Source organism: Theropithecus gelada, chromosome 4, assembly GCF_003255815.1.
Source record: "Theropithecus gelada isolate Dixy chromosome 4, Tgel_1.0, whole genome shotgun sequence".
Taxonomy (NCBI): domain Eukaryota; kingdom Metazoa; phylum Chordata; class Mammalia; order Primates; family Cercopithecidae; genus Theropithecus; species Theropithecus gelada.
The window spans coordinates 98,510,447-98,535,327 of NC_037671.1; the positions used below are offsets into that span (position 1 = coordinate 98,510,447).

A 24,881-nucleotide genomic window follows, 5' to 3' on the forward strand; every position below is an offset into this window, starting at 1 on the left:
TGATAACTAGAGACAGCCCCTATATCCCAGAGCCCACTAAAATTATTCAAACTAGCCGATCCTAAGCCTGCTTACCCTGCCTTACACATTCCTTCCTTTAGAAATCACACTAAAGGCTCCTGCCCATGTTTTCCCCTCACTCTCCCACCTCCTGACTGACCCTGGTGCTTCCCTGTGTGATCCTGTGTAGCACGGTGGGCCCCTTCTTCTTGGGAACTATGAATAACACACTATTTCTTCAGGGGCAATTATCTCCTGATCTTTTAGCCTCACCGTACCTTAATAATAAAGTCTACATTTTAAAACGAGTAGTCACTAAGAATCAGAGTATTCTTTCCATTTATTCAAGGATAAAGATGAAGTGAAAATTTCTTATTTTTCCCCTTTCTCCACTTTTCTCTGACCAACTAATCTTGGTAATTATAGCGCTAGCTTTATGACATGCTACTATGTAAAATCTTCAAAATTTATCTTACATTGAGTTTACAACAAATTGATAGGATCTGTGAAACACATTAGCCTCATCATTAATCTTACTAGTGATACGATTTGAAGTTTTAGGGAGGCCGGGCATGGTGGCTCACGCCTGTAATCTCAGCACTTTGGGAGGCCAAGGCGGGTGGATCATGAGGTCAGGCATTCAAGACCAGCCTGGCCAAGATGGTGAAACCTCATCTCTACTAAAAATACAAAAATTAGCTGGGCATGGTAGTGGGCGCCTGTAATCCCAGCTACTCAGGAGGCTGAGGCAGAATAATCCCTTGAACTCAGGAGGTGGAGGTTGCAGTGAGCCAAGATCGCGCCACTGCACTCCAGCCTGGGCAACAGAGTGAGACTCCATCTAAAAAAAAAAAAAAAAAAAAAAAAAAAAATTGTAGGGGTATGTCTTCTGGATAGATTTCAGATACATAGTTCCCTCAAATAAGATTATATGAGTTTGCATTTTTAAGGCAGAGTTGTATACTTCCTGCTCTTCAATTTATTTAAACAAAAAAAACTATTGAAAATCTGTTCTGCCCAGTATCATAAGTGCTCAGGTACAAATATGAATAAAACAATCTCTGTGCTTAAGTAACGCAAGTATAGAAACAAGATTCTCAGTAAAATTCTCAGTGAAATTTGTAACTCACTAGACACTATCAGGAAATCAGTAATTATTTAATTAAAAAAATAGTTACCTGCAAAACTGGTTTCTTCTTGGTACTTCTGTTTGTTTTTAGTACAGTTCTCACATAGAAGCTTATTATTCCCCATTAGTAATTCCATAGATGTAAACTGGTAGAGACAGGACTGAACTGAACATTCTTTAGAAGTAGTTATATAGGTCTGAGAAAGGGTCTGAAAAGCATTTTGGGGACTATGAGACCTCAAATGCTTCCCCTCTAAAAAACATAAATTATTTGAAATACTTAGTGGCTGATTTTCTCTGTCAAAATCTTGATGTCCAGTTACAGTGCTCCTCAAATGAAGTTCAGAAATAGCCTCAGCCATTTGCTTATCACCACTGTCAGTCTCCTTGGTGTACACCAGTTCACCTGCTGATGGAGGGTAAAGGGGTCCATCTGTGTGCACACCAGATCCACTACTGGATCTGAACAGCTCAGTCTGCTTTGAAGCACTTTCAGATTCTGAAGCCTCACTGTCAGCATCAACATTACTTTCAGAATGGCTGGCTTCTTTTTCACTGTCATCAGTAGGGCTTTCATTCAGAGGTGACTCAGAATTCATGAGTCTTGCAAACATTAAAGAATCCCCATTCATTTCAAGGTTTTCCTTTTTCTGGTATGTGACAACAGTTTCTCCAGACAATTTCCTAATACATTTTCGGTCATGAATTAGTTGACTCTGTAAGTTGACAGTGTTTTCAAAGAAAAAGAATCTTGTAACCTCGTTGAAAATAAATGCCAATAATTCTTATTTAAACATATCACAGTTATTAAATACCATTTCTCTCAGATCCATTTCCTAAGCCTACTGAAACTAAGATCACTAGAAGATATACTAAAAATTAGTTCTATTTTACAAGTAAATCTTCACACAAGAAACTAACAACAATGTAACAGTGGCTATTTGTGGGGAAGGAAGTAGGACTTTTGTAGAACAGGGCTATGAGGGAGACTTTTTTCTTTTAAAAAAAATTGCTTTTAGAGACAGGGTCTTGCTCTGTTGCCTAGGCTGGAGTGCAGTAGCACTCAAGTGATCCTCCCACCTGAGTCTCCCATGTAGTTACTACTACAAGCATGCACCACCACACCTGGCTAATTTTTAAATTTTTTGTAGAGACAAAGTCTCTCCATGTTGCCTAGGCTGGTCTTGAACTCCTGGCCTCAAGCGATCCTCCCACCTTGGCTTCCCAAAGGAGACTTTTCAGTTACTGTATAAGCCTTTCCATACTTGTTCATTTTTAAACACTGAAAATGTATCTATTTTTTAAAAAAATTAAAAAGTAACAAAAGTAAACTATAAACTATTATGACATGGTGTTGCTTGGTTGCCATAAATCTGGAAGAAAATTACAGAAATAAAATAACCTAAGTTTGGGAAGGGGGGAATCAACTAATTAAAAATTTTAAGGTACCTGAAATGTTTCACTAAAGTTTCCACACAGCTGAAGGCTCGAATTACATTTTTCTTTTCCTATACCTTGGCTGAAGGGTCAAGACAAAAAATAAAGAAAAGACTATCATGAGTAATTGATACTCGGTTTTAGTCATTCAGGGGAAGAAGAAGGGTAAGTTATAAAAAGTGTCTTGCCTCAATCTTCAAAATCAGGAAAAATAACATTGTCTCCTGTGTTTACCAAGTATTCTGAACTCCTTGAATGAAAATAAGGTATTTATTTTCACCATATATATTTGGTATACTAGAGAGCATATGATAAGTAATAAAGCTTATGGTAACAGCCAACAAGTTCCACTCTGATGAATTTATATAGTACTTTTTTTGGAAGCAAACTTTCCTATTATATATGTAATACTAATAGTTAAGAAGCCCTAGCCAGAGCAATCAGGCAGAAGAAGAAAATAAAAGGTATCCAAATTGGAAAAGAAGTCAAATTGTTCCTCTTCACAGACAACATAATCTTACATATAGGAAAATCCAAAGACTTCAACAAAAAACCCTTAGAACTGATAAATTCAGTCAAGTTGTTGAATGCAAAATCAACATACAAAAATCAGTAGTGTTTCTATATACTAACAAAAAACTAGCTGGAAAAAAAAAATCAACAAGACAATCTCGTTTATAATGGCTACAAAAGAAAAAAAATCTCACCTAGGAATAGTTTAACTGAGGAGGTTAAAGACCTCCACAAGGAAAACTATAAAATACTGATGAAAGAAATGAAGAAGACACAAACGAAAAAGCATCCCATGCTCATGGATCAGGAAAATATTATTAAAATGACCATGCCACCCAAAGCAATCTATGGACTCAATGAAATTCCTATCAAAATTCCAATGACATTTTTCACATAAAAAGAAAAAACAATCCTAAAATGTATATGGAACCTGGCTGGGCACAGTGGCTCATGCCTGTAATCCCAGCACTTTCGGAGGCTGAGGGAGGTGGATCACCTAAGGCCAAGAGTTTGAGACTAGCCTGGCCAACATGATGAAACCCCATTTCTACTAAAAATATGAAAAATTAGCCAGGCATGGTAGCGGGCACCTGTAATCCCAGCTGCTTGGGTGGCTGAGGCAGGAGAACCACTTGAACGTGGGAGGTGGAGGCTGCAGTGAGCTGAGATTGCACCACTGCACTCTGGCCTGGGCAACAAGAGTGAAACTCCACCTAAAAAAAAAAAAAAAATTTTTTTTTTTGTATGGAACCAAAAAAGAGCCAGAATCACTAAAGCAATTCTGGGCAAAAGGAACAAAGCTGGAAGCCTCACACTACCTGACTTCAAAATATACGACAAGACTACAATAACCAAAACAGTATGGTTGGTATAAAAACAGACACATAGACCAATGCAACAGAATAAAGAAATAAATCCACATACTTACAGCCAACTGATTTCTGACAAAGGGGCCAAGAAAAAACACTGGGGAAAGGACGCCCTCTTCAACAAATGGTACTGGGAAAACTGGTTATCCATATGCAGAAGAATACAACTAGAACCTTATCTCTCACCATATACAAAAATCAATTCAAGATAGATTAAAGACTTAAATGTAAGATCTAAAACTATAAAACTACAAGAAGAAAACATAGGAGAAACACTCAGGACATTAGTCTAGGTAATGATTTTATGTAGACCTCAAAAGCACAGGCATCAAAAACAAATGGGACTACATTGAACTAAAAAGTTTCTGCACAGAAAAGGAAATAATCAACAGAGTGAAGAGACCCCTATTGAATGGGAGAAAATATCTGCAAACTCTTCATCCTATAAGGAACTAATGTTAGACATTTCCCAAAAGAAGACATCCAAATGGCCAAGAGGTATATGGAAAAAAAAAAAAATGCTCAACATCCCTAACCATCAAGGAAATGCAGATCAAAACCACAATAAAATATCATTTTACCCCAGTTAGAATGGTTATTATCAAAAAAGACAAATAATAAGATGCCTTCAAGAATGTGGAGAAAAGGAGTCTGATACACTGCTGGTGGGAATGTAAATTAGTACAGCCATCATAGAAAACAGTATGGAGATGGCTGGGCGTGGTCGCTCACGCCTGTAATCTCAGAAGTTTGGGAGGCCAAAGTGGGTGGATCACGAGGTCAGGAGTCCAAGACCATCCTGGCCAACATGGTGAAAACCCTGTCTCTACTAAAAATACAAAAAAATAAGCTGGGCGTGATGGCAGGTGCCTGTAATCCCAGCTACTCGGGAGGCTGACGCAGTGGAATCACTTGAACCCAGGAGACGGAGGTTGCAGTGAGCCGAGATCACACCACTGCACTCCAGCCCAGGTGACAAAGTGACACTCCATCTCAAAAAACAAAAAAACAAACACAACAGTATGGAGATTTCTCAAAAAATTAAAATAGGGCCAGGTACAATGGCTCACACCTGTAATCCCAGCACTTTGGGAGACTGAGGTGGGTGGATCACTTGAGGTCAGGAGTTCGAGACCAGCCTGGGGAACATGGTGAAACCCAGTCTCTAATAAAATACAAAAATTAGCTGGGCATGGTAGCACACGCCTGTAGACCCAGCTACTTGGGAGATGAAGGCTGAGGCATGAGAATCACTGGAACCCAGAAGGAAGAGGTTGCAGTGAGCTGAGACTGTGCCACAGCACTTCAGCCTGGGCAATGGAGTGAGACTCTGTCTCAAACAACAACAACAACAATAACAACAACAACAAACTAAAATAGAGCTACCATAAGATCCAGCAATCCCACTACTAGACATTTATCCAAAGAAAAGAAAATCAGTGTATCAAAAGGATACCTGCACCCCCATGTTTACTGTAGTGCTATTCACAATAGCCAAGATATGGAATCAATCTAAGTGTCCATTAGTAGTTGAATGGATAAATGTAGTATATATCAATAATGGAATACTCTTTGGCCCTAAAAAGAATGAAATTCTGTCATTTGCATCAACATGGATTGAACTGGAGATCATTGTGTTAAGTGAGGCAAGTTAGGCACAGAAAGGCAAATATCCCATGTTCTCACTCTTACGTGAGAGCTAAAAAAAAAAAAAAAAAAAAAAGAATGTTGGGGCAGGCACGGTGGCTCATGCCTGTAATCCCAGCACTTTGGGAGGCCGAGGTGGGCAGATCATGAAGTCAGGAGATCGAGACCATCTGGCTAACAAGGTGAAACCCCATCTCTACTAAAAATACAAAAATTAGCCGGGCTTGGTGGTGGGTGCCTGTAGTCCTGGCTACTCAGGAGGCTGAGGCAGGAGAATGGCGTGAACCTGGGAGGCAGAGCTTGCAGTGAGCTGAGACTGCGCCACTGCACTCCAGCCTGGGCAAGACAGCGAGACTCAGTCTCAAAAAAAAAAAAAAAAAAAAAAAAAAGTTGATCTTCTGAAAGTAGAGTGTAGAATGATAGATATCAGAGGCTTAGAAGAGAGTGAATGAGGGTGTTGTGGAGGAGCTAAAAAGAGAGGTACGTTAGTTGAGTACAAAGAGTTAGAAGGAATAGTTCTAATGTTCCATAGAACAGTATAGTAACTACAGTTAACAACAATAGATTATATATTTCAAGGTAGCTAAAAGAGAAAATCTGAAATGTGCTCATTGCAAAGAAATGATAAATGCTTAAGGTAACTGATATCCCAAATACCCTCACTTGATCACAATACATTCTATATACATGTATCAAAATATCACATATATATCATAAATATGTACAAATATTATGTACCAAAATTATTAATGGTCAATGGAAAAATATAGACCCATACAGGTTTTTAGTAACTTGTCCAAGATCATACAACTAATAAAAATAGCTGTGTCCAGAATCCAATTAATCTCATTTCTAATTGAATAGTTTCCAAACTCAGGTGATTATCAGACTCACCTAAGAGGGCTTGCTTTAAAAGATACATATCCGAGGCATTACCACTAAGAAATTCCCATTAATGATGTCTGAGGTTGGGTATGAGAATTTGTTTGAATAGACAGGTGATTCTCATGATCAGCTGGTCTGAGGAACTTTTGAATGAGACTATTCTATCTATCCTTTTTATCCTCCTGCTCCCAGTGAAATATAAAAGTACCCATTCCCATCCTTGTTTTTTGCTTAGTGGACATATGATGGATTTAATCCGCTAAAAATATCCTAAGTTTATAATGTAAATTAGGATCAAAGATTAAGTCTATTTTGAAAAAATAACCAAAACTACATGGGAGAAAGCTTACTATCAAAGAAGTGATACAGGATAGAAGAGTATGATTCTGGAACTAGACTGCTCGGATTCAAATTTAAGTTCTCCAATTTACTAGCTGGGTGATGTTGAAAAAATTACTTGACATCTCAGTATTCCAGTTTCCTCACCCATAAAGCGAAAGCACCAACCCACATTGGGTTGTCATGGTGGTTAAATGAGACAGTATGTAGAAAAGCCCACAGAGCAGTGCCTAGCCCATAGTAAGCAGCATAAGTACCAGCTATTATTATTATTGTTATATTATTATTTTGAGACAGAGTCTCGCTCTGTCGCCCAGGCTGGAGTGCAGTAGCACGATCTCGGCTCACTGCAACCTCCATCTCCTGGGTTCAGGCAATTCTCCTGCCTCAACCTCCCGAGTAGCTAGGACTACAGGCGTGTGCCACCACGACTGGCTAATTTTTTGTATTTTTAGTAGAGATAGGGTTTCACTGTGTTAGCCAGGATGGTCTCCACTCCGGACCTCGTGATCCGCCTGCCTCGGCCTCCCCAAGTGCTGGGATTACAGGCGTGAGCCACCGTGCTCAGCCAGTATCAGCTATTATTACTGGCGGCAATCATGAGAATGAGCTCAGTGGTTTCCCTAAACACCATCCATGTACAAAGCACTGAACTAGGCACCTGACACATAGTGGCAAGAAGGACAGACTCAGTTCCTGTTTGCAGATCCTACAATCCATCCCAATAGAAGTATGGTAAAACATAAGTTCAAGTCAGCAGGGGGCAGTATACCTGGTTAAGAACATGGTCCTTGTTTAACCTGTCTGAATCCCCATTTCTGCCATAGGCTACCTGTATGATCTTAGGCATGTTATTTAATCCATCTCTTGACTCAATATAATTGGTGTAAATAACTGAAAACAGTGATCATGACATAATTAAGAACTCAAATGTTAGGTACAATTTTTGTTATGACAGGAGAAATACAGTGCCATAGAAAGCCAGAGGAAAATAACTAATCCAGAATTGAGTGGATCAGAGAAATATGCAGAAATTGAGCAGAGGCTACAGGAGGAGAATGGGACTGTTCCTGGCAGAAGAAACAGTTCCAAGGCCCACAGGTAAGACAAAGAACAAGAAATTAGGGAAGTCTAGCTAGAAAATGAGTACAAATGTGGGGAGGTGAGAAGGACAGACAAAAATTAACCAGATGCACATAAGTCACAGACTTGTTTGTGTGTTTTGAACAGCAATGAGATTTCTTTTTTCAAGTTTTATTTTAGGTTCAGGGTATATGTGCAGGTTTGTTGTAAAGGTAAATTTGTGTCACAGGGGTTATACAAATTATTTCTTCACCCAGGTACTAAGCCTAGTATCTGATATTATTTTTTCTGATCCTCTCCCTCCTCCTATCCTGCATCCTCTAGTAGGCCCTAGTGTCTTTGTTCCCTTGCGTCCAAGTGTACTCGATGTTTAGCTCCCACTTATAGGTTAGAACATGTGGTATTTGGTTTTCTGTTCCTATGTGAGTTTGCTAAAGACAATAGCCTCCAGCTCTATCCACGTTCCTGTAAAAGGCAAGATTTTATTCTTTTTTATGGCTGCATAGTATTCCATGGTCTATATGTACAACATTTTCTTATCCAAACTGTCATTGATCAGCATTTAGGTTGATTCCATGTCTTTGCTATTGTGAATAGTGCTGCAATGAACATTCACATACATGTGTTTTTATGGTAAAATGATTTATATTCCTTCAGGTATATATCCAGTAATGGAAATGCTGGGTCAAATGGTAGTTCTGTTTTTAGCTCTCTGAGGAATAGCCATACTGCTTTCCACAATGGTTGAGCTAATTTATACTTCTATCAACAGTGTATAAGCATTCCCTTTTCTCTGCAGCCTCGCCAGCATTTGTTATTTTTTGACTTTTTAGTAACAGCATTCTGACTGGTGTGACATGGTATCTCACTGTGGTTTTGATTTGCATTGCCCTAATCAGTGATGTTGAGTTTTTCTTATGCCTGTTGGCTTGATTCTGAGGGCTACAAGGAATAGGAATAAGATGACCAATTTTGTATTTTAGAAATATTGCTCTGTGTGCAATGTGGAGCACCAAATGGTGGTGGGGAAAGGGGAGAGGAGTGGGGTCTAGGGAAACAAAAAATTAAGCAGGTGGCTACATTATAATTCCCTATCTTTTCTCTCAGACCTTTGGGTAGTGCTTTTTTGGCCTCACATAATTTTCCAATAAAAAATATCTATTCATGGTTTCCTTTCACTATTTTTTAAACTTTCTAAAATATTCAGTCTAGATGTTTTGCCTTTCACCAGTGCTAACTTTCATTTGTATTCACATTACTATATCTTGGTTTTAATTCTCCTTTTTTCCTCACCTGATGCTTCTTTATCATCCTTCATATTAAACTTTGTTCAGTTTTAATGAGATAACAGTAGTATAATTTAGCAAAGAGAAGAAGTGAAAACCTCAATTTACTATCAAATCAGTACTTGTACCTCTATTATTAAAAGATGCAAGGAGCTTCTCTTTTTGTTACAGACACTAAGTAGAGGGGAAAAGCCCACTTTTAAACTTTAAAAATATAAGAAATGAAAATGATCAAAGGGGAAATATATGACCTTCTCTGGGTGTTTCCAAAATTCCCAATAGTAAATTGAGCCAACACCACATGATAAACAAAAATATCCTTGCAACTGTTTTACTTGGACTCTAAAACTACTAAGTATCTATTCAATTTAATCCTTAAAAAAATTTATATAGGTTAAGTTGCCATTTTCTCAGATACTTCTGTATAATACCTTGAGCAATTTAGTACCTAGGAAAAATGGTAAAATCAGGTAAGATCCCTTTGAATACAGGGTTTTCCTCAAATCTATTTTTAAGTATATTGATAGATACTGTAACTACACCAGTATTCTTTTGGTGACTGGTCTGATTGGTAAAAGAACAAAGATTGAAATTTTCCTAATTTCTTCCATGTAAATAAGAGGACTGTGATTTTCTGAATATAACCCCAATGATGAGAAGCACAACACACGTTTCAGGAATTCCATAATAACATCTTTTATAATAACTAAAAAGAAAACAGAGGAAATAAGATGGAACACAAAAATTATTCAATTAAAACCAAAAGTGCATGAAAAGTAGAAACAGAAATAAAGAACAGATGGGATAAACAAAAAAAACAGCAAGATTCTGGTCTTATAATTGAATGCAAGAGCTGAGCCTCAAAGAGCTTAATTGGCAAAAGGCTACGCAGCTAACAGGTGGTGGGAACCAAGGTTTATGTAAATTGCACCAGAGCACAGTGCACTTCTGATTCCGGCAGAAGTATTAAAGTTTTATGAAATAAAAAAAAATTTCATAAAACTAATATACTTATGTGTTGAAGCGGCTCAGAGAATTGAACTTTTGGATTTCTTTCTGAACTAATGAGCTGAGGCAGGATTTTAAATAAGGATATCAATTTGAGATTTCCCAGTCCCTGCAATTATTCAATCAGCATGATGGTTTTTTAAAAAGCTGTGGGGAGGGGAAAGAAGGGAAGAAAAATAGCCTACGGAATAGACTTCACATGGTATCTTTTGGTAGCCATTTGTTGCAGCTCATTTTACCTTAGATTTTGGTTTAAAAAGGACGTCTATATATGCCTATGGCTATTTACTGTGTTTATGTATCTGCCTCCTGTTACTATTTTTTCTGTATTTAGGCCAGAAATTGACATATTCATTTTATAGTGTTTTATTTAACTGGATTATTTGCCTGTTATCAGCAAGCAAAAGAAAATGCACTTTTTCAGCCAGGCACCACCGGTGGCTCAAGCCTGTAATCCCAGCACTTTGGGAGGCCGAGACGGGTGGATCATGAGGTCAGGAGATCAAGGCCATCCTGGCTAACACGGTGAAACCCCATCTCTACTAAAAAATACAAAAAACTAGCTAGGCGTGGTGGCGGGTGCCTGTAGTTCCAGCTACTGGGGAGGCTGAGGCAGGAGAATGGCGTAAACCCAGGAGGAGGCGCTTGCAGTGAGGTGAGATCCAGCCACTGCACTCCAGCCTGGGCGACAGAGGGAGACTCCGTCTCAAAAAAAAAAAAAAAAAGAAAGAAAATGCACTTTTTCAAGGTACTCAGAGATAACATCTTCCAACTTGAGGGCAAGATTTTCTCAGCTAATTTCACTATTATTTTTATGTAATTATTTTATCATTCTTCATATTAAGTTTTTAGATAACTAATATAATTTGGCAAAGAAAAAAGGTGAAGAACTCAAAAACTTATGATCAAATCAGTACTTGTACCTCCAGTATAATTTTAAAAGATGTGAGGCGCTTCTATTACTGTAAGAGATTAAAGAGTACTATAAAGAAAAGTTTGTCAAAAATATCTTTTTTTTTTTTTTTTTGAGACGGAGTCTCACTCTGTCGCCCAGGCTGGAGTGCAGTGGCCGGATCTCAGCTCACTGCAAGCTCCGCCTCCCGGGTTCACGCCATTCTCCTGCGTCAGCCTCCGGAGTAGCTGTGACTACAGGCGCCCGCCACCTCGCCCGGCTAGTTTTTTGTATTTATTTTTAGTAGAGACCGGGTTTCACCGGATTAGCCAGGATGGTCTCGATCTCCTGACCTTGTGATCCGCCCATCTCGGCCTCCCAAAGTGCTGGGATTACAGGCTTGAGCCACCGCACCCGGCCCAAAAATATCTTTATACTCTTATTAATAGCTTTACTAATCAGCAAAACAAGACTTTATTGATCTTTATAAAACTAGTACTGAAATTAGTTAACTACTGTATCATTCTGGTTCCATGATTAAACTGGTTCTGTAGTTGAACTATTGGAAATAACTTCTAAACATAAACTTCCTAATGACTGAAATACATTTATGTCATTTAAATTTTCGCTTCTTGAATACAGTACCTTAAAGATGTTATTAGAACTGTACTTTTCTAATTTTAGAACCATATGCAAACTTGCACTTTTTCCCATCAAAACCAAAAAAAAGGTAACTCTATTACATAAAAAAAATGTTCAATATAGAATAGGTCCAATAAAAAAAGTAACAAAAAAAGTATATGAAAAAAAAATTTTAATAAAGAGTAGGTCCAATTTGTTCAGCACAAGCACAAGTTATACCCATGTGGTGTCCAGATCTTTGAGGTATAGACAGTTTCTATATATCATATATGCATATTCTCAGTTCCTAACCAATATTGTGTGGGAAGTATTTCTCTCATACATTTGGATAGTGAATGTATTAAAACTACTTTGGCCAGTACCACAGAATCTCCTAACTCTTTAAACTAAACAAAAATTTAAAGAAATCACTACACATTTATATTTTAATAACCAGTGTTTTTTAGGGGAATAGCAACACAATTAATGCTTTAACCTTTTCAAACTCCGTAAGATGCTTTTGTTTTATACCATTAGAATAAAGCATATGCTCAAGTTGAATTTAACTGTCCTATATATCTTATGAAGCAAAGTTAGCTTTTATTTAAAGAAAACATGTTGTCCTTTCTGAAGTCTTGTGACTTCTAACATAAGCCTTCTAACAGAGTAAGTTAAATTGAGGCCCAGCGCCATGGCTCACGCCTGTAATCCCAGCACTTTGGGAGGCCAAGGCAGGTAGATCACTTGAGGTCATCAGGAGTTTGAGACCAGCCCGGCCAACATGATGAAACCCTGTCCTCTACAAAAAGTACAAAAATTAGCCGGGCATGGTGGTGTGCACATGTAGTCCCAGCTACTCGGGAGGCTGAGGCACGAGAATCACTTGAACCTGGGAGGCTGCAGTGAGCTGAGATCATGCCACTGAACTCCAGCCTGGTTGGGCAACAGTGTGAGACTCTGTCTCAAATAAATAAATAAATAAATAAATAAAATTTTAAAAAGAGTAAGTTAAATTTAATGTCAGTTTGCCAAATTAAAACAAATCATTTCATATAAAAAAGTTTTTTCTTTGCTGAAGTATAAGTTCAGATTGATTTCTTTCCATTTTCATGGGATAATACAACAGCCTGGTATGTCCCTAGTGAAATAATAGCTCTAGACATGGTTATCAATGATCACCATTTCATGGAATAATTTTCCATTTTCATGGGATAATTGAACAACCAGGTACGTCCCTAGTAAAATAATAGGTCGAGACAATGGTTGTCAATGACTGGTAATATCATAGAAAGAGAGACATAAAACATTGTGTGCATTTAGTTGATGGAAGTATACACGCCACCAGCTAAAAGTCTTCTTGCTAAAAATTAAATAAGTAATTAAATCTGAACCTAACTAGGCCTCTAGATCTGAATGTCTCAGAGGGGGAAATAAAGGTGACAGAGGAACCTGTTAACACTATGCTGCTGAAAAAAAGGACCTGATTTCTTCAGCAAATAAACTGCAAAGGAGGAAAAAGAGGGAGAGGGAACCTGTAGATGAAAAGAGATTTAAGAGACACAGCAATCATTGGGAGGCCGAGGCGGGTGGATCATGAGGTCAGGGGTTCAAGACCAGCCTGACCAACATGGTGAAACCCAGTCTCTACTAAAAATACAGAAATTAGCTGGGTGTGGTGACATGCACCTGTACTCCCAGCTACTCAGGAGGCTGAGGCAGAAGAATTGCTTGAACCCAGGAGGCAGAGGTTGCAGTGAGCCAAGATCACACCACCTGGGCAACAGAGTGAGATTCCATCTCAAAAAAAAAAAAAAGACACTGCAATCTATAGACCTCTTTTAAATCCTAAAATCCAAACTTTAGAAAGCGAAAGAAAAAACTGAGTACTTATGAGACAACTGCAGAAATTTAAATAATGACTGAATCCTTATTTATTTATAATGAATTAATATTTTTGATATGATAATGGTACTGTGGTTTTTGTTTTTTAAAAGAGTATCCCTCTGTTAGTGCTGGGCGCAGTGGCTCACTCCCGTAATACCAGCGCTTTGGTAGGCCAAGGTGGGCGGATCACCTGAGGTCAGGAGTTCGAGACTAGCCTGACCAACATGGTGAAACCCTGTCTCTACTAAAAATACAAAATTAGCCAGGCGTGGTGGCACATGCCTGCAATCCCAGCTACTCAGGAGGCTGAGGCAGGAGAACTGCTTGAACCTAGCAGGTGGAGGTTGCAGTGAGCCGAGATTACGCCATTGCACTCCAGTCTAGGAAACAAGAACAAAACTCTGTCTTAAAACGAAACAAAACAAAACTCTCTTTTAGAGATACACATTGAAGTATATGATATATTTGGGATTTATTTCAAAAATAATCTGGGATTATCCAAAAATAGTCCAGGATGGGAGGAAAGGGAGGATGTGGGATATATATAGTGTACAAGTAGCCAAGTTGATAATTATGAAGCCAAAAAAATGGGTACATGAGAGTTTATTACACTATATTCTCTACTTTTAGATGTGCTTGAAACTTTTGTTAAAAAACTGTTAAAAAACAGACATCTAACAAATGCTCATGGTCTTACCTTATCTTTAGATGAAGAATGCTTCTTGGCAGCTCTAGGTTGATGAATATTTTCTACAGTAACATTGCCATTGTATCGATCATGATCTGTCTCCCGTAAACTTCTATATTTATTCATTCTTCCCAAAAGCAAAGGTTTTGAAACCTATGTAAATGCCACGTACAGAACACAAAACCTCTTTAGCAAATAAATTCTGGATGTCCTCATCTTAAAATTTTTAACTGATTTGAAATACAAAAAATTAAATTCTCAAAATAAAAGTGTTTAAGAGTTTAAATTCCTTGAGAATAAAAACCGTATCATACTTTATGCATACTTACACAAACCCCCAAATCAGACTCAATTACAAATACAAACTCAATTATATATAAAAAATAATGACTCTCAGATATCTGGTAATATACTCAACAAATGTTTAAATAAATGATTAAATGTTCTTCACAAAAGCTTCATCATTAGTTTTCTTCTCCTTACCCTTTCTTCAATTATAGGAAGTGAAATATCAATGAACGGATCTTTCACTGTGGAGATCTTAAAAGGAAAACACATTGAAAACTTCAGTTAGAATTCTAACCTAAACACATAGTTTTGTAACTTCCTGGGCAACCTAATATTTTACATCAAAACATGTTCCTGAAAAAAATAGCAATTTAATTGGGTATTGCAGCACATTGTTAATCGAAACAAGATATTCTCAAACATCACTGAACGTGATCCAATTGAACTTTATATTACTGTCAATACGGCCTGTAATATTTAAAATAACTTCAAAATAAACTGTTTAATAAAACAGATTAAAGAGACTAGACATTTTTGGTGAGCTTAGGGCTGTAACATAAGTAAACTATGAAATGTTAAGAAAAAGCCATGAAAAAAAGCAGAGAGCTTGGCTGTGTTTTATAGATTCTTTAAGATAATTCTGTTTTAAAAGATGCTCTCTATCTTGTAAGAGAGAAATCAACTTCTGTGTTGAATAGTCTAGAAACTTAAATAATCACGGTCATACATTCTGTGTTTCAATATGACAGGCTAGAATGAGATATAATTTATAATCCTGCTTCTTTAAGGCTACAGAACACAGAAAAATACTCCATAATCTGGGACAGGAAAATGAATAAAGGCTCCTTTTACTATTAAAATCTAACAGAAATTTAAACCTATCATACTCTAAGTCATACACTTACAGAAATATTCCTTACCAAGCAATTGAAAATCTACAAAAAATTCATACATGCTTTAAGTTGTTAAAGATGGCATTCAAAATAAAAATTATTAAATTCAAAGTGAGTGAAGTCTACACAAAAATCTTTAATACGTCATATAAACTTAAAATCAAATGTGATATAACCACCCTAAATTATGTTAATACATTAAATTATTTATATTGGAATTACTTTTTTTTTTTGAAGCTGTGTCTCGCTCTGTTGCCCAGGCTGTAGTGCAGTAGCGCAATCTCGGCTCACTGCAACCCCACCTCCTGGGTTCAAGTGATTCTCTTGCCTCAGCCTCCTGAGTCATTGGGACCATAGGCTCCCACCACCATGCCTGGCTAATTGTTTTGTATTCTTTTAAGTAGAGACAGGGTTTCACCATGTTGGCCAGGCTGGTCTTGAATTCCTGACCTCAAGTGATCTGCTGGCCTTGGCCTCCCAAAGTACTGGGATTATAAGCATAAGCCACTGCCCCCAGTCTGGAATTATACTTTAGGGCACTGCAATGTAACATAGTTAGTTACTCTCTTCACTGAAGTTTTTCTCTCAAACAGAGAGCTAATGAATTTCAGTATATTAAGATAAGCTAAAACTGCCTCATAGGTGTGTCATGAGGAAAAATAACACAAAACATATTCACTTTTAAAAATATATAAATTACCACATTTACTTTCTAGGAGTATAGCGTATAAAAAGACTTTCAAGAATTATGTAATCATCTGTCACAAATTTTAAAAATGACTGCCAACAATTATATGTGAAAGAAAATATAATAAAAATGATGTGATTGTAATCCATTCCATGTGAATTGAATTCTAAAGTACCTACATTTGCACATTCTTCACACATGACCGTGCTAGTTAATTCACCAATAAAGATCCGATCTATGAAGTTCATTTTCACACCTTCTTTTCCATATGCTGTAAAAATCATACTTTTTAATGCAAAAAACATGTCAACCATCCATCTAGCAGTATAACAGGCTATCTTCTGGTTATTCAAAAGTAATCTGAATAAGATATTCTGTACTACATTTAATAATATATTTTACTATACATACAATATTCCAATGTCTTTCTCCTTTACAATTTTGTAGCAGATTTATGACTATCAACTATTTTAGTCTCCAAGAAATAATGAACTGTTCTTAAACTTAATAGGTAAAACAAAACAATAACCACTATTCCTACCACACCTCAACTACTCCCATTAAAACTTAAAAAATCTCATGTCTAACCAGAAGTACACAGAAGAATGGAAAAGGAGATTATGCTATCAGGACTATGGATGCCAGGATCATGGCTACGAAAATAACAGAGTATCGTAAAACGCAAGTGTAAGGAATTAACATAGGCAATTAAGAACTCAGTTAAGAACATGGTTATATTTTTAAAAGTTAAAATTATTCTGCTCAGGAAATATTTATAAATTAAAAAAACATTCTTATGACTTGCTTTAAAATAACCTGAGGTTGGCCGGGCACGGTGGCTCAAGCCTGTAATCCCAGCGCTTTGGGAGGCCGAGGCGGGCGGATCACGAGGTCAGGAGATTGAGACCATCCTGGCTAACATGGTGAAACCCCATCTCTACTAAAAATACAAAAAAAATTAGCCAGGCGTGGTGGTGGCGCCTGTAGTCCCAGCTACTCCGGAGGCTGAGGCAGGAGAATGGAGTGAACCCAGGAGGCGGAGCTTGCAGTGAGCCGAGATGGCGCCACTGCACTCCCGTCTGGGGGACAGAGCGAGACTTCGTCTCAAAAAAAAAAAAATATATAACCTGAGGTTGGGAGAAAATAGATTAAACATAAACCATGAATGCAGTTTAAGTTGGGTGACAGATATAAAAGGGCTGCATTATACTATTCTCTCTACTTTAATAAAAATTTGAAACTTGCCATCATAAGCCATGGGAGGAAAAAGTACATTAACAAACCTATTCACCCCTCTTTCAGACTTATTTTTTGAGCCTCTATCTTCAAGTTTCATACAAACAATATTTAAAATCATTTAAAGTATTAGAGCACTGAATGACAGAAAACATATCTGAATATATCAACAAACATTAATTAAAATTGTATTTAAAAATACTATAATAATAAAGATGTTTCATCAAGAAAAACTATAAGTGATTGGAAATAGAGATTACAAAACTGGAAAAGGAGAAAGAAAAACTGGGTTGTTATTCTAAATATCCACGAGATGGCACTATCTCAACACAAAAGAACAAAGCATACTTGAGCAGCTACAGTTTAAAAAAATCTTGAACCTATCAATAAAGTGCAGAGTAACAATGTGTGTATGTTTGTAAATTATAGACCCGTAGTACATACATTATAAAACCACAAAAACAAAAGTTAGAAAAAAATACAAATAGGCCGGGCGCGGTGGCTCAAGCCTGTAATCCCAGCACTTTGGGAGGCCGAGACGGGCGGATCATGAGGTCAGGAGATCGAGACCATCCTGGCTAACACAGTGAAACCCAACCCCGTCTCTACTAAAATACAAAAAAAAAATTAGCCGGGCGAGGTGGCGGGCGCCTGTACTCCCAGCTACTTGGGAGGCTGAGGCAGGAGAATGGCGTGAACCCGGGAGGCGGGGCTTGCAGTGAGCTGAGATCCGGCCATTGCACTCCAGCCTGGGCGACAGAGCGAGACTCCGTCTCAAAAAAAAAAAAAAAAAAAAAAAAAAAAAAAAAAAAAAAAAAAAAGAAAAAAATACAAATAATATTTTTAAATATCTTCTAAAAATTACTTCATGCTAACATTAGTTAGCATCTCAATGCAGAATATACACTTAGGGCAAGGTATATAGACCCACACTATAGTATTGATAATGATAAATAACCGACTTTGATTAGCCAATCATCATTTGGAGCTCATATTTTTACGGATGAATAGCAAACACTAGGAGTAGGCAAAGTGCACTTACACTTGTAGCACTGTCTTCAATAAACGGTTTATTTGCAGGAGTCTTTGGAGCACTTAAGCATTTTGTCTAGCTACATCTAAAAAAAATCCATAAATCCACTGATCCAAACACATGTCAAATGATACAATATAATAAATATGAACTTTCAAGTGTGGTTGCTACTTTCAACAACCTTTCAAGTTTCCCTTAGAAGACCTCACATAAAGGTATCAGTGTCAATCTGTATACATGGTATTAGCTTTATTTTTATAAATTCACATGAATACATTCTAGCATTTTCTATGTTCCACTAAAGTATTTTTCAGACATTGCAGCAACTACGCCCTCCTTTTAAAGCCACTACTTTGGTGTATTAGTTCACATAATGCTCAGTTCTTTTTCCAACTAAAATAAAAATTTAATATTTTCTTACAGAAAAAAGTTTTAACAAAGAGTCAACATACCTTTGACTTTTTTTCTAGTTTCATCATCAGCAGTTTTAGTAGTTGGGTTGTTAAATGCTTTTAGAATGCTAGCTTGTATTCGCTGTAAAACAAAGTTAATAGATTCTGGTCTAGTAATAGTTAACTCAAGCCTCATCCTCCTAATAAAAGAAGGCTTAGAGTAAATTCATTTGCCCTCTTTCTTCCTTCTCCCTGTCTCTAAAATGACACTTCTTAATTAGAACCAAAAAAGAAAATAGACCATATGAAATTTATTGTCTATGAAGACCTTTCTATATTAAGAAGCTATCAAGCTGGTTACTATAATCTCTATGCTATGTGGACTACCTCATTTATATACACATATAAATAAAGCCCAAACTTATTAATTAATGTCCATAGCAAGAAGAATCTCCCAAATTTTAATTATGGTTTTACTTGAACTTAGTTGTCAATAATGATTTGTCTTCAGCAGCTCTCAGTAAATGTCAAGGTTTATATTATATATTTCTACATCTCTTGTGTATGTTTTAGGAAAGATACAATCTCACAGAAAAGTTTCAGAATAAAACTACATATTCCAAGAATAAAACTTAATAAGTGACCTTTTTACATTAACTATACCCCTAATTAGTGGATGAATTTTGTCTTCCTAATTCAGATTATGACAGTAGGATGAGGGAAAAGTTTGTTAATTATCTTTCAAAATTTAAATTTTTTTTTTTTTTGAGAGAGAGTCTTGTTTTGTTGCCCAGGCTGGAATGCAGTGGTGTGATCACCACCCACTGGAGCTTTGACCTCCCTGGGTTCAAGTGATCCTCCTGCCTCAGCCTCCCAAGTACCTGGGACTATAGGCACACACCATGACACCTGACTAATTTGTTTTAAATTTTTTGTAGAGATGGGGTTTTGCCAAGTTGCCTAGGCTGGTCTTAAGCTCCTGAGCTCGAGCAAGCCACCTGCCTCAGCCTCCCAAAGTGCTGGAATTACAGGCATAAGCTGTCACACCTGGGTTTTCTTGTTTTTTGTTTTTTGTAGAGACAGGCTCTTCCTACGTTGCCCATCTAATAAATCAGTTTGATATATTAAGTGAAAAAAGACAAAGTACAAAAAGTTATATATATGGTATATGCCACCTTTTGAATAAAGAAAAAAAGAGCATAAAGGAAGAAAGACAAGAACATGGGATGTAAGCAACGGCAAGGCCAAAACACAAGAGAGGCAAAGGGAACTCCCGGGAGCATGGTTAGGAGGAATTCCAGAAGGATATGTGTACATCAGACATGAGAAGTAAAGAACCCAGATTGGAGCAATGAGACTTATGAATCAGACATATTGTCAACACCAAGATTCCCTTCTGCCATTATAACATGCTTTTAATCTAAGAACACAATATATGGAGAAGGAGGTGCTCACGTTCTTATTCTTCCTCCATGCCCTGCTGCCTGGATGAGCAGAAGACACTCGTGACCCCTCAGAATTGTTCTGCTGTGTATAATTTATGTTTCTTCTGTGTATGATATATGTTTTTTTAACACATTCTCCTCCAATAATTGTGAAACCGACTTTCACTTATTATTAACTGGCCTGTGATTAACACATTATATTTCCTATAACTGTTTACTGTCCTCCTCAAGCATATTTTGAAAATTAATACAAGGTCAAAACACTTAAATATTTTACAAAGTAGGGGACAAAAGCAAACATAAAGCAATTCATATCGTGTGACACAAGTCCTGAAATACACTTATATACTATGAAGAAATCAAACATTAAAATGTCTCCCAGAAGCTATTAAATACTGAAATAATCTCCAATTCAGACTCAATAAATTTGAAAGTTAATATAATTCAGACATTGTCTAAGCTAAAGTTGACTTTTACGCCTTGAAAAAGAATTTATTGAACTAAAGTAAGCAAATTGGAATTGCGTAAATTCCATGCAGGGGAAATATTTAATGAACTTAAATGAAAAATTCCAATAAATGCCAATGTTCACCTGTAAATATTTCATATAATCATACTTTCAAACAACTCAAGAGAAATACTTCTAACTCAACTTAGTCTGTAAATTTATCCTACAATTTAAACATTTTACTAATTCAGACATGATTTTTGATATGATTTAATGAAACTTCGCTATATATCCTGAAATGTCATATCACTCAAAAGAAGCTAAAAAGTTACCAATTCGAGCAGCAGGAAAAAAGCTAAAAACCTGTGATTACACTCTAAAAAGAGTAAAATGAAATTGTTTACATTATTAACTTTTAAATATTAGACTTTTGCTTTTTAATTTCTATCCTAACCATGAATTTATATTCTCTACTCTAAACTGCTTAAAAGTTAATAGGTAATTCATCAAGTTGAAGAAAATAAATGAGTTTAGGTCCATATACAATAGCTCATTGTTAGGAGTTGTGTTTTGAATAATTTAGGTTAAAAGAAAGACACTTTGGTCAGGGAGCTGTTAATAACTGTAGTACGTAATCAATTAGCAGTGTCAAGGTTCAACTATTTCAAATCTCCACCTTATACTTCAAAAACAAGAATGAGAATAATGTACAGTTTAAGTTAGCTGAGATATTCTGCCTTTAAAATAATTCTAACCGACAATGTATTATAGTAATAAATCTTTAATAAAAAGGTAATATTAATTTATTGACTGCAAATTATAAGGAAAAAACAAAGAAGCATAAATTTATAAATTAAAAAGACTGCCTTATAAAAGAACTACTTCTAGGAAATTTGATTTTGTACACAAAAAATTTACAATTTCTGCACAAATGATCCCTTAAGTACTATATTCAGCAAGAGTCTATTCCTCAACTTTGTAGTTCAGAAAAGACTTTAATGAAACCATATGAAAGGAGGTCAGTAGTTTTTCATCATTACTAAAAGATTCTGGTGGCAGACATAACATTGTAGCCTTTCTTCAATCAAGAAAACACATGGCAGTGACACACTACAACAAGAGCATGATTAACAGCTGTGGAGTTCCCAGGCCAGACAATGCAGCTCCTGCCCCGATAGTCACTGTAGCTAACCGTCAGGACTGTCCTCGCTTATGAAATTGAACAGATCCACAGACTTGACATTTTAATTTTACTGCACCATCTAAAGCTCTCAAATAGTGCAAGAAAGATAAGAGTTTTCAAAACCAACGTGTCCCGCTGTGCTGCCTAAGATACTATGCATCCCACTGCACCATTATGACCAAACAATAATTTTATTATAACAAAGACTGCTATCAAATTATAGAGGTAAAATAGAAAAAAAATGACAGGAATGTATTTTACTTTTTTTTATAATATCAACAGAAAAAAAAAAAACCCAAGACATAATTTTAATCCATTCACATGACTTTTAACTTCACTCACTTTTTTTTTTTTTTGAGAACGTGTCTCACTCCCTCACCCAGACTAGAGTGCAGTGCCACGATCTCGGCTCACTGCAACCTCCACCCTGAGTTCAAGCGATTCTCCTGCCTCAGTCTCCTGAGTAGCTAGGATTACAGGCACACGCCACCACGCTTAGCTAATTTTTGTATTTTTAGTAGACACGGGGTTTCACCACGTTGGCCAAGCTGGTCTCAAACTCCTGACCTCCGGTGATCCGCCCACCTCAGCCTTCCAAACTGCTGGGATTACAGGAATGAGCCACCATGCCCAGCCCACTTACATAATTTTTAATTCCATTTAATGATACATGACCACCACATAGTAAACGTATTCCTGCAAACCCCAGGAAAAAAATAACTCTAGCAATTGATAAATCTGAATTAATCTTAAAGTAACTCATATCATCTGTAGGCCCATTTATTGTTTATAATATGAACAGCAACCTGTTCCCACCCTGCCAACATGCATCTACCCCCTCAACAAGAACAGCAATATATCATAATTACTGAATCCGATTTAATACTTTTTCAAATAGTAAAATAATTATGGTTACATTTTAAATAGCAGGCTTAAAATCATTATTTCTACTGACTACAGATGTCCAAGCATTAAAACTAAACTTCAATCAGCAGTATTTTATAGAATTAGAAAGATCATTAGTTTGGGAGTCAGAAAGACTTGAGTTTGAAGCTCAACTATAAGTATCAGTTCCTAGCTCTAAGAAAATTTGATCAAATACTAACTAGGGGATTATGCTAATATCCTCAATGGTTAACTAATTATAAATCTCTTTTTTTTCTTTTTTAGACACAATGTAGGTAAAATGACACAATATTATCCTGTCAGTTTATCAGTTTATTCAAATACAACATATTCAAAATAATTGCAAATCACAAAGAAACTAGCTAGTACAACATATAAGAATAATTATTTTGATTTCTTCCCAATTCAAATTCTCAAAAGAAGTTGTGTTTAAGGTTAAGCACATACAACTCATTCAAAAAACGTTCACAGGGAGCCTGGAGTGGCAGCTCATGCCTGTGATCCCAGCACTTTGGGAGGTCAAGGCAGGCAGATTACTTGAGGTCAGGAGTTCGACACCAGCCTGGCCAAAGTAGTAAAACCCTGTCTCTACTAAAAATACAAAAAAAAAAAAAAAAAAAAAAATTAGCCAGGCTTGGTGATATATGTCTGTAATCCCAGCTATTCAAGAGGCTGAGGCTGAGGCAGGAGAATCACTTGACCCCAGGAGGTTGGAGGTTACAGTGAGCCGAGATCACACCACCACACTTCAGCCTAAGCAGCAGAGTAAGACACTGTCTAAATAAATAAATAAGCAAGCCTAGTCAACAGAGTGAAACCCCATTTCTACTAAAAGTACAAAAATTAGCTGGGAATGGTGGCACACACCTGTAACCCCAGCTGCTTGGGAGGCTGAGGCAGGAGAATCACTTGAACCTGGGAGGCAGAGGTTGCAGTGAGGTGAGATCATGCCACTGCACTCCAGGCTGGGTGACAGAGTGAGACCCTGTGTCAAAAAAAAAACAAAAAAACAAAAAAAACCCACACACAAACAAAAATTCACAGAACACCTACTATGTGCAAGGCACACAGGACAGAGACAATACATAATACCATTCCTCAAACAGATCACAATCTAAGAAAGCCGACAGACAGGGACATTAAATAGAAAGTGGTAGCATTTATGATCAATTACATAAAAGTAGAGAAGTGGCAGAAAGGGAATGATACCTCTAAAAGCTGAATTAGCTTAATAAGAAAGTCAATAAACAGATAATTAAAAACGGACAATTAAAAATAGGATTGTGATACGTGACGTTTTGTAGCAGGAAAGAGTAATTAACTCAATCCTTATTTTTAAAGGAAACTTTAAAGAAAATGTTAGAACTCTAATTTTCTCTTCACTGGAAATTGGTCACTGTCAGGCCTCTGAGCCCAAGTTAAGCCATTATATCCCCAGTAACCTGCACGTATACATCCAGATGTCCTGAAGCAACTGAAGATCCACAGACGTGAAAATAGCTTAATTGATGACATTCCACCATTGTGATTTGTTTCTACTCCATCCTAACTGATCAATGTTCTTTATAATCTCCCCCACCCTTAAGCAGTTTCTTTGTAATTCTCCCCACCCTTGAGAATGTACTTTGTGAGATCCACCCCCTGACCCCAAAACATTGCTCTTAACTCCACTGCCTATCCCAAAACCTATAAGAACTCATGATAATCCCATCACCTTTGCTGACTCCTTTTTCGGACTCAGCCCACCTGCACCCAGGTGAAATAAACAGCCATGTTGCTCACACAAAGCCTGTTTGGTGATCTCTTCACACGGACACGTGAAACAGTCACTAGGAGTAAAGAGACACTGCCACACAACAATTAAAACACAGGATTTTTGTTGTTTTTTGAGGTAGGCCCTTGCTCTGTTGCCCAGGCTGGAGTGCAGTGGTGCGATCACAGCTCACTGCAACCTCCGCCTCTCGGGTTCAAGTGGTTCTCATGCCTCAGTCACCCGAGAAGCTGGGATTACAGGTGTGCACCACCACGCCTGGCCAATTTTTGTGTTTTTAGTAGACACATGGTTTCACCATGTTGACCAGGCTGGTC

General features: G+C 37.1%; 1 protein-coding gene across 10 annotated transcripts in view; it reads right to left on the bottom strand.

Annotated features, from left to right (window-relative positions):
- Positions 1 to 24,881, bottom strand: part of USP45 (ubiquitin specific peptidase 45) — a 79,854-nt gene that overhangs the window by 12,253 nt on the left and 42,720 nt on the right. For 6 of the 10 annotated variants that reach the window (XM_025384249.1, XM_025384250.1, XM_025384254.1 and 3 more), the window contains 5 exons: positions 18,872 to 18,953; positions 16,330 to 16,421; positions 14,765 to 14,821; positions 14,291 to 14,434; positions 1,179 to 1,845 (listed from right to left, as the gene is read on the bottom strand). In XM_025384249.1, coding sequence (XP_025240034.1) covers positions 1,179 to 1,845; positions 14,291 to 14,434; positions 14,765 to 14,821; positions 16,330 to 16,421; positions 18,872 to 18,953 — 1,042 coding nt within the window. The remainder of the gene's footprint in view (positions 1 to 1,178; positions 1,846 to 14,290; positions 14,435 to 14,764; positions 14,822 to 16,329; positions 16,422 to 18,871; positions 18,954 to 24,881) is intronic. The other 4 variants (XM_025384252.1, XM_025384251.1, XR_003119189.1 and 1 more) reach the window with 3 other exon arrangements.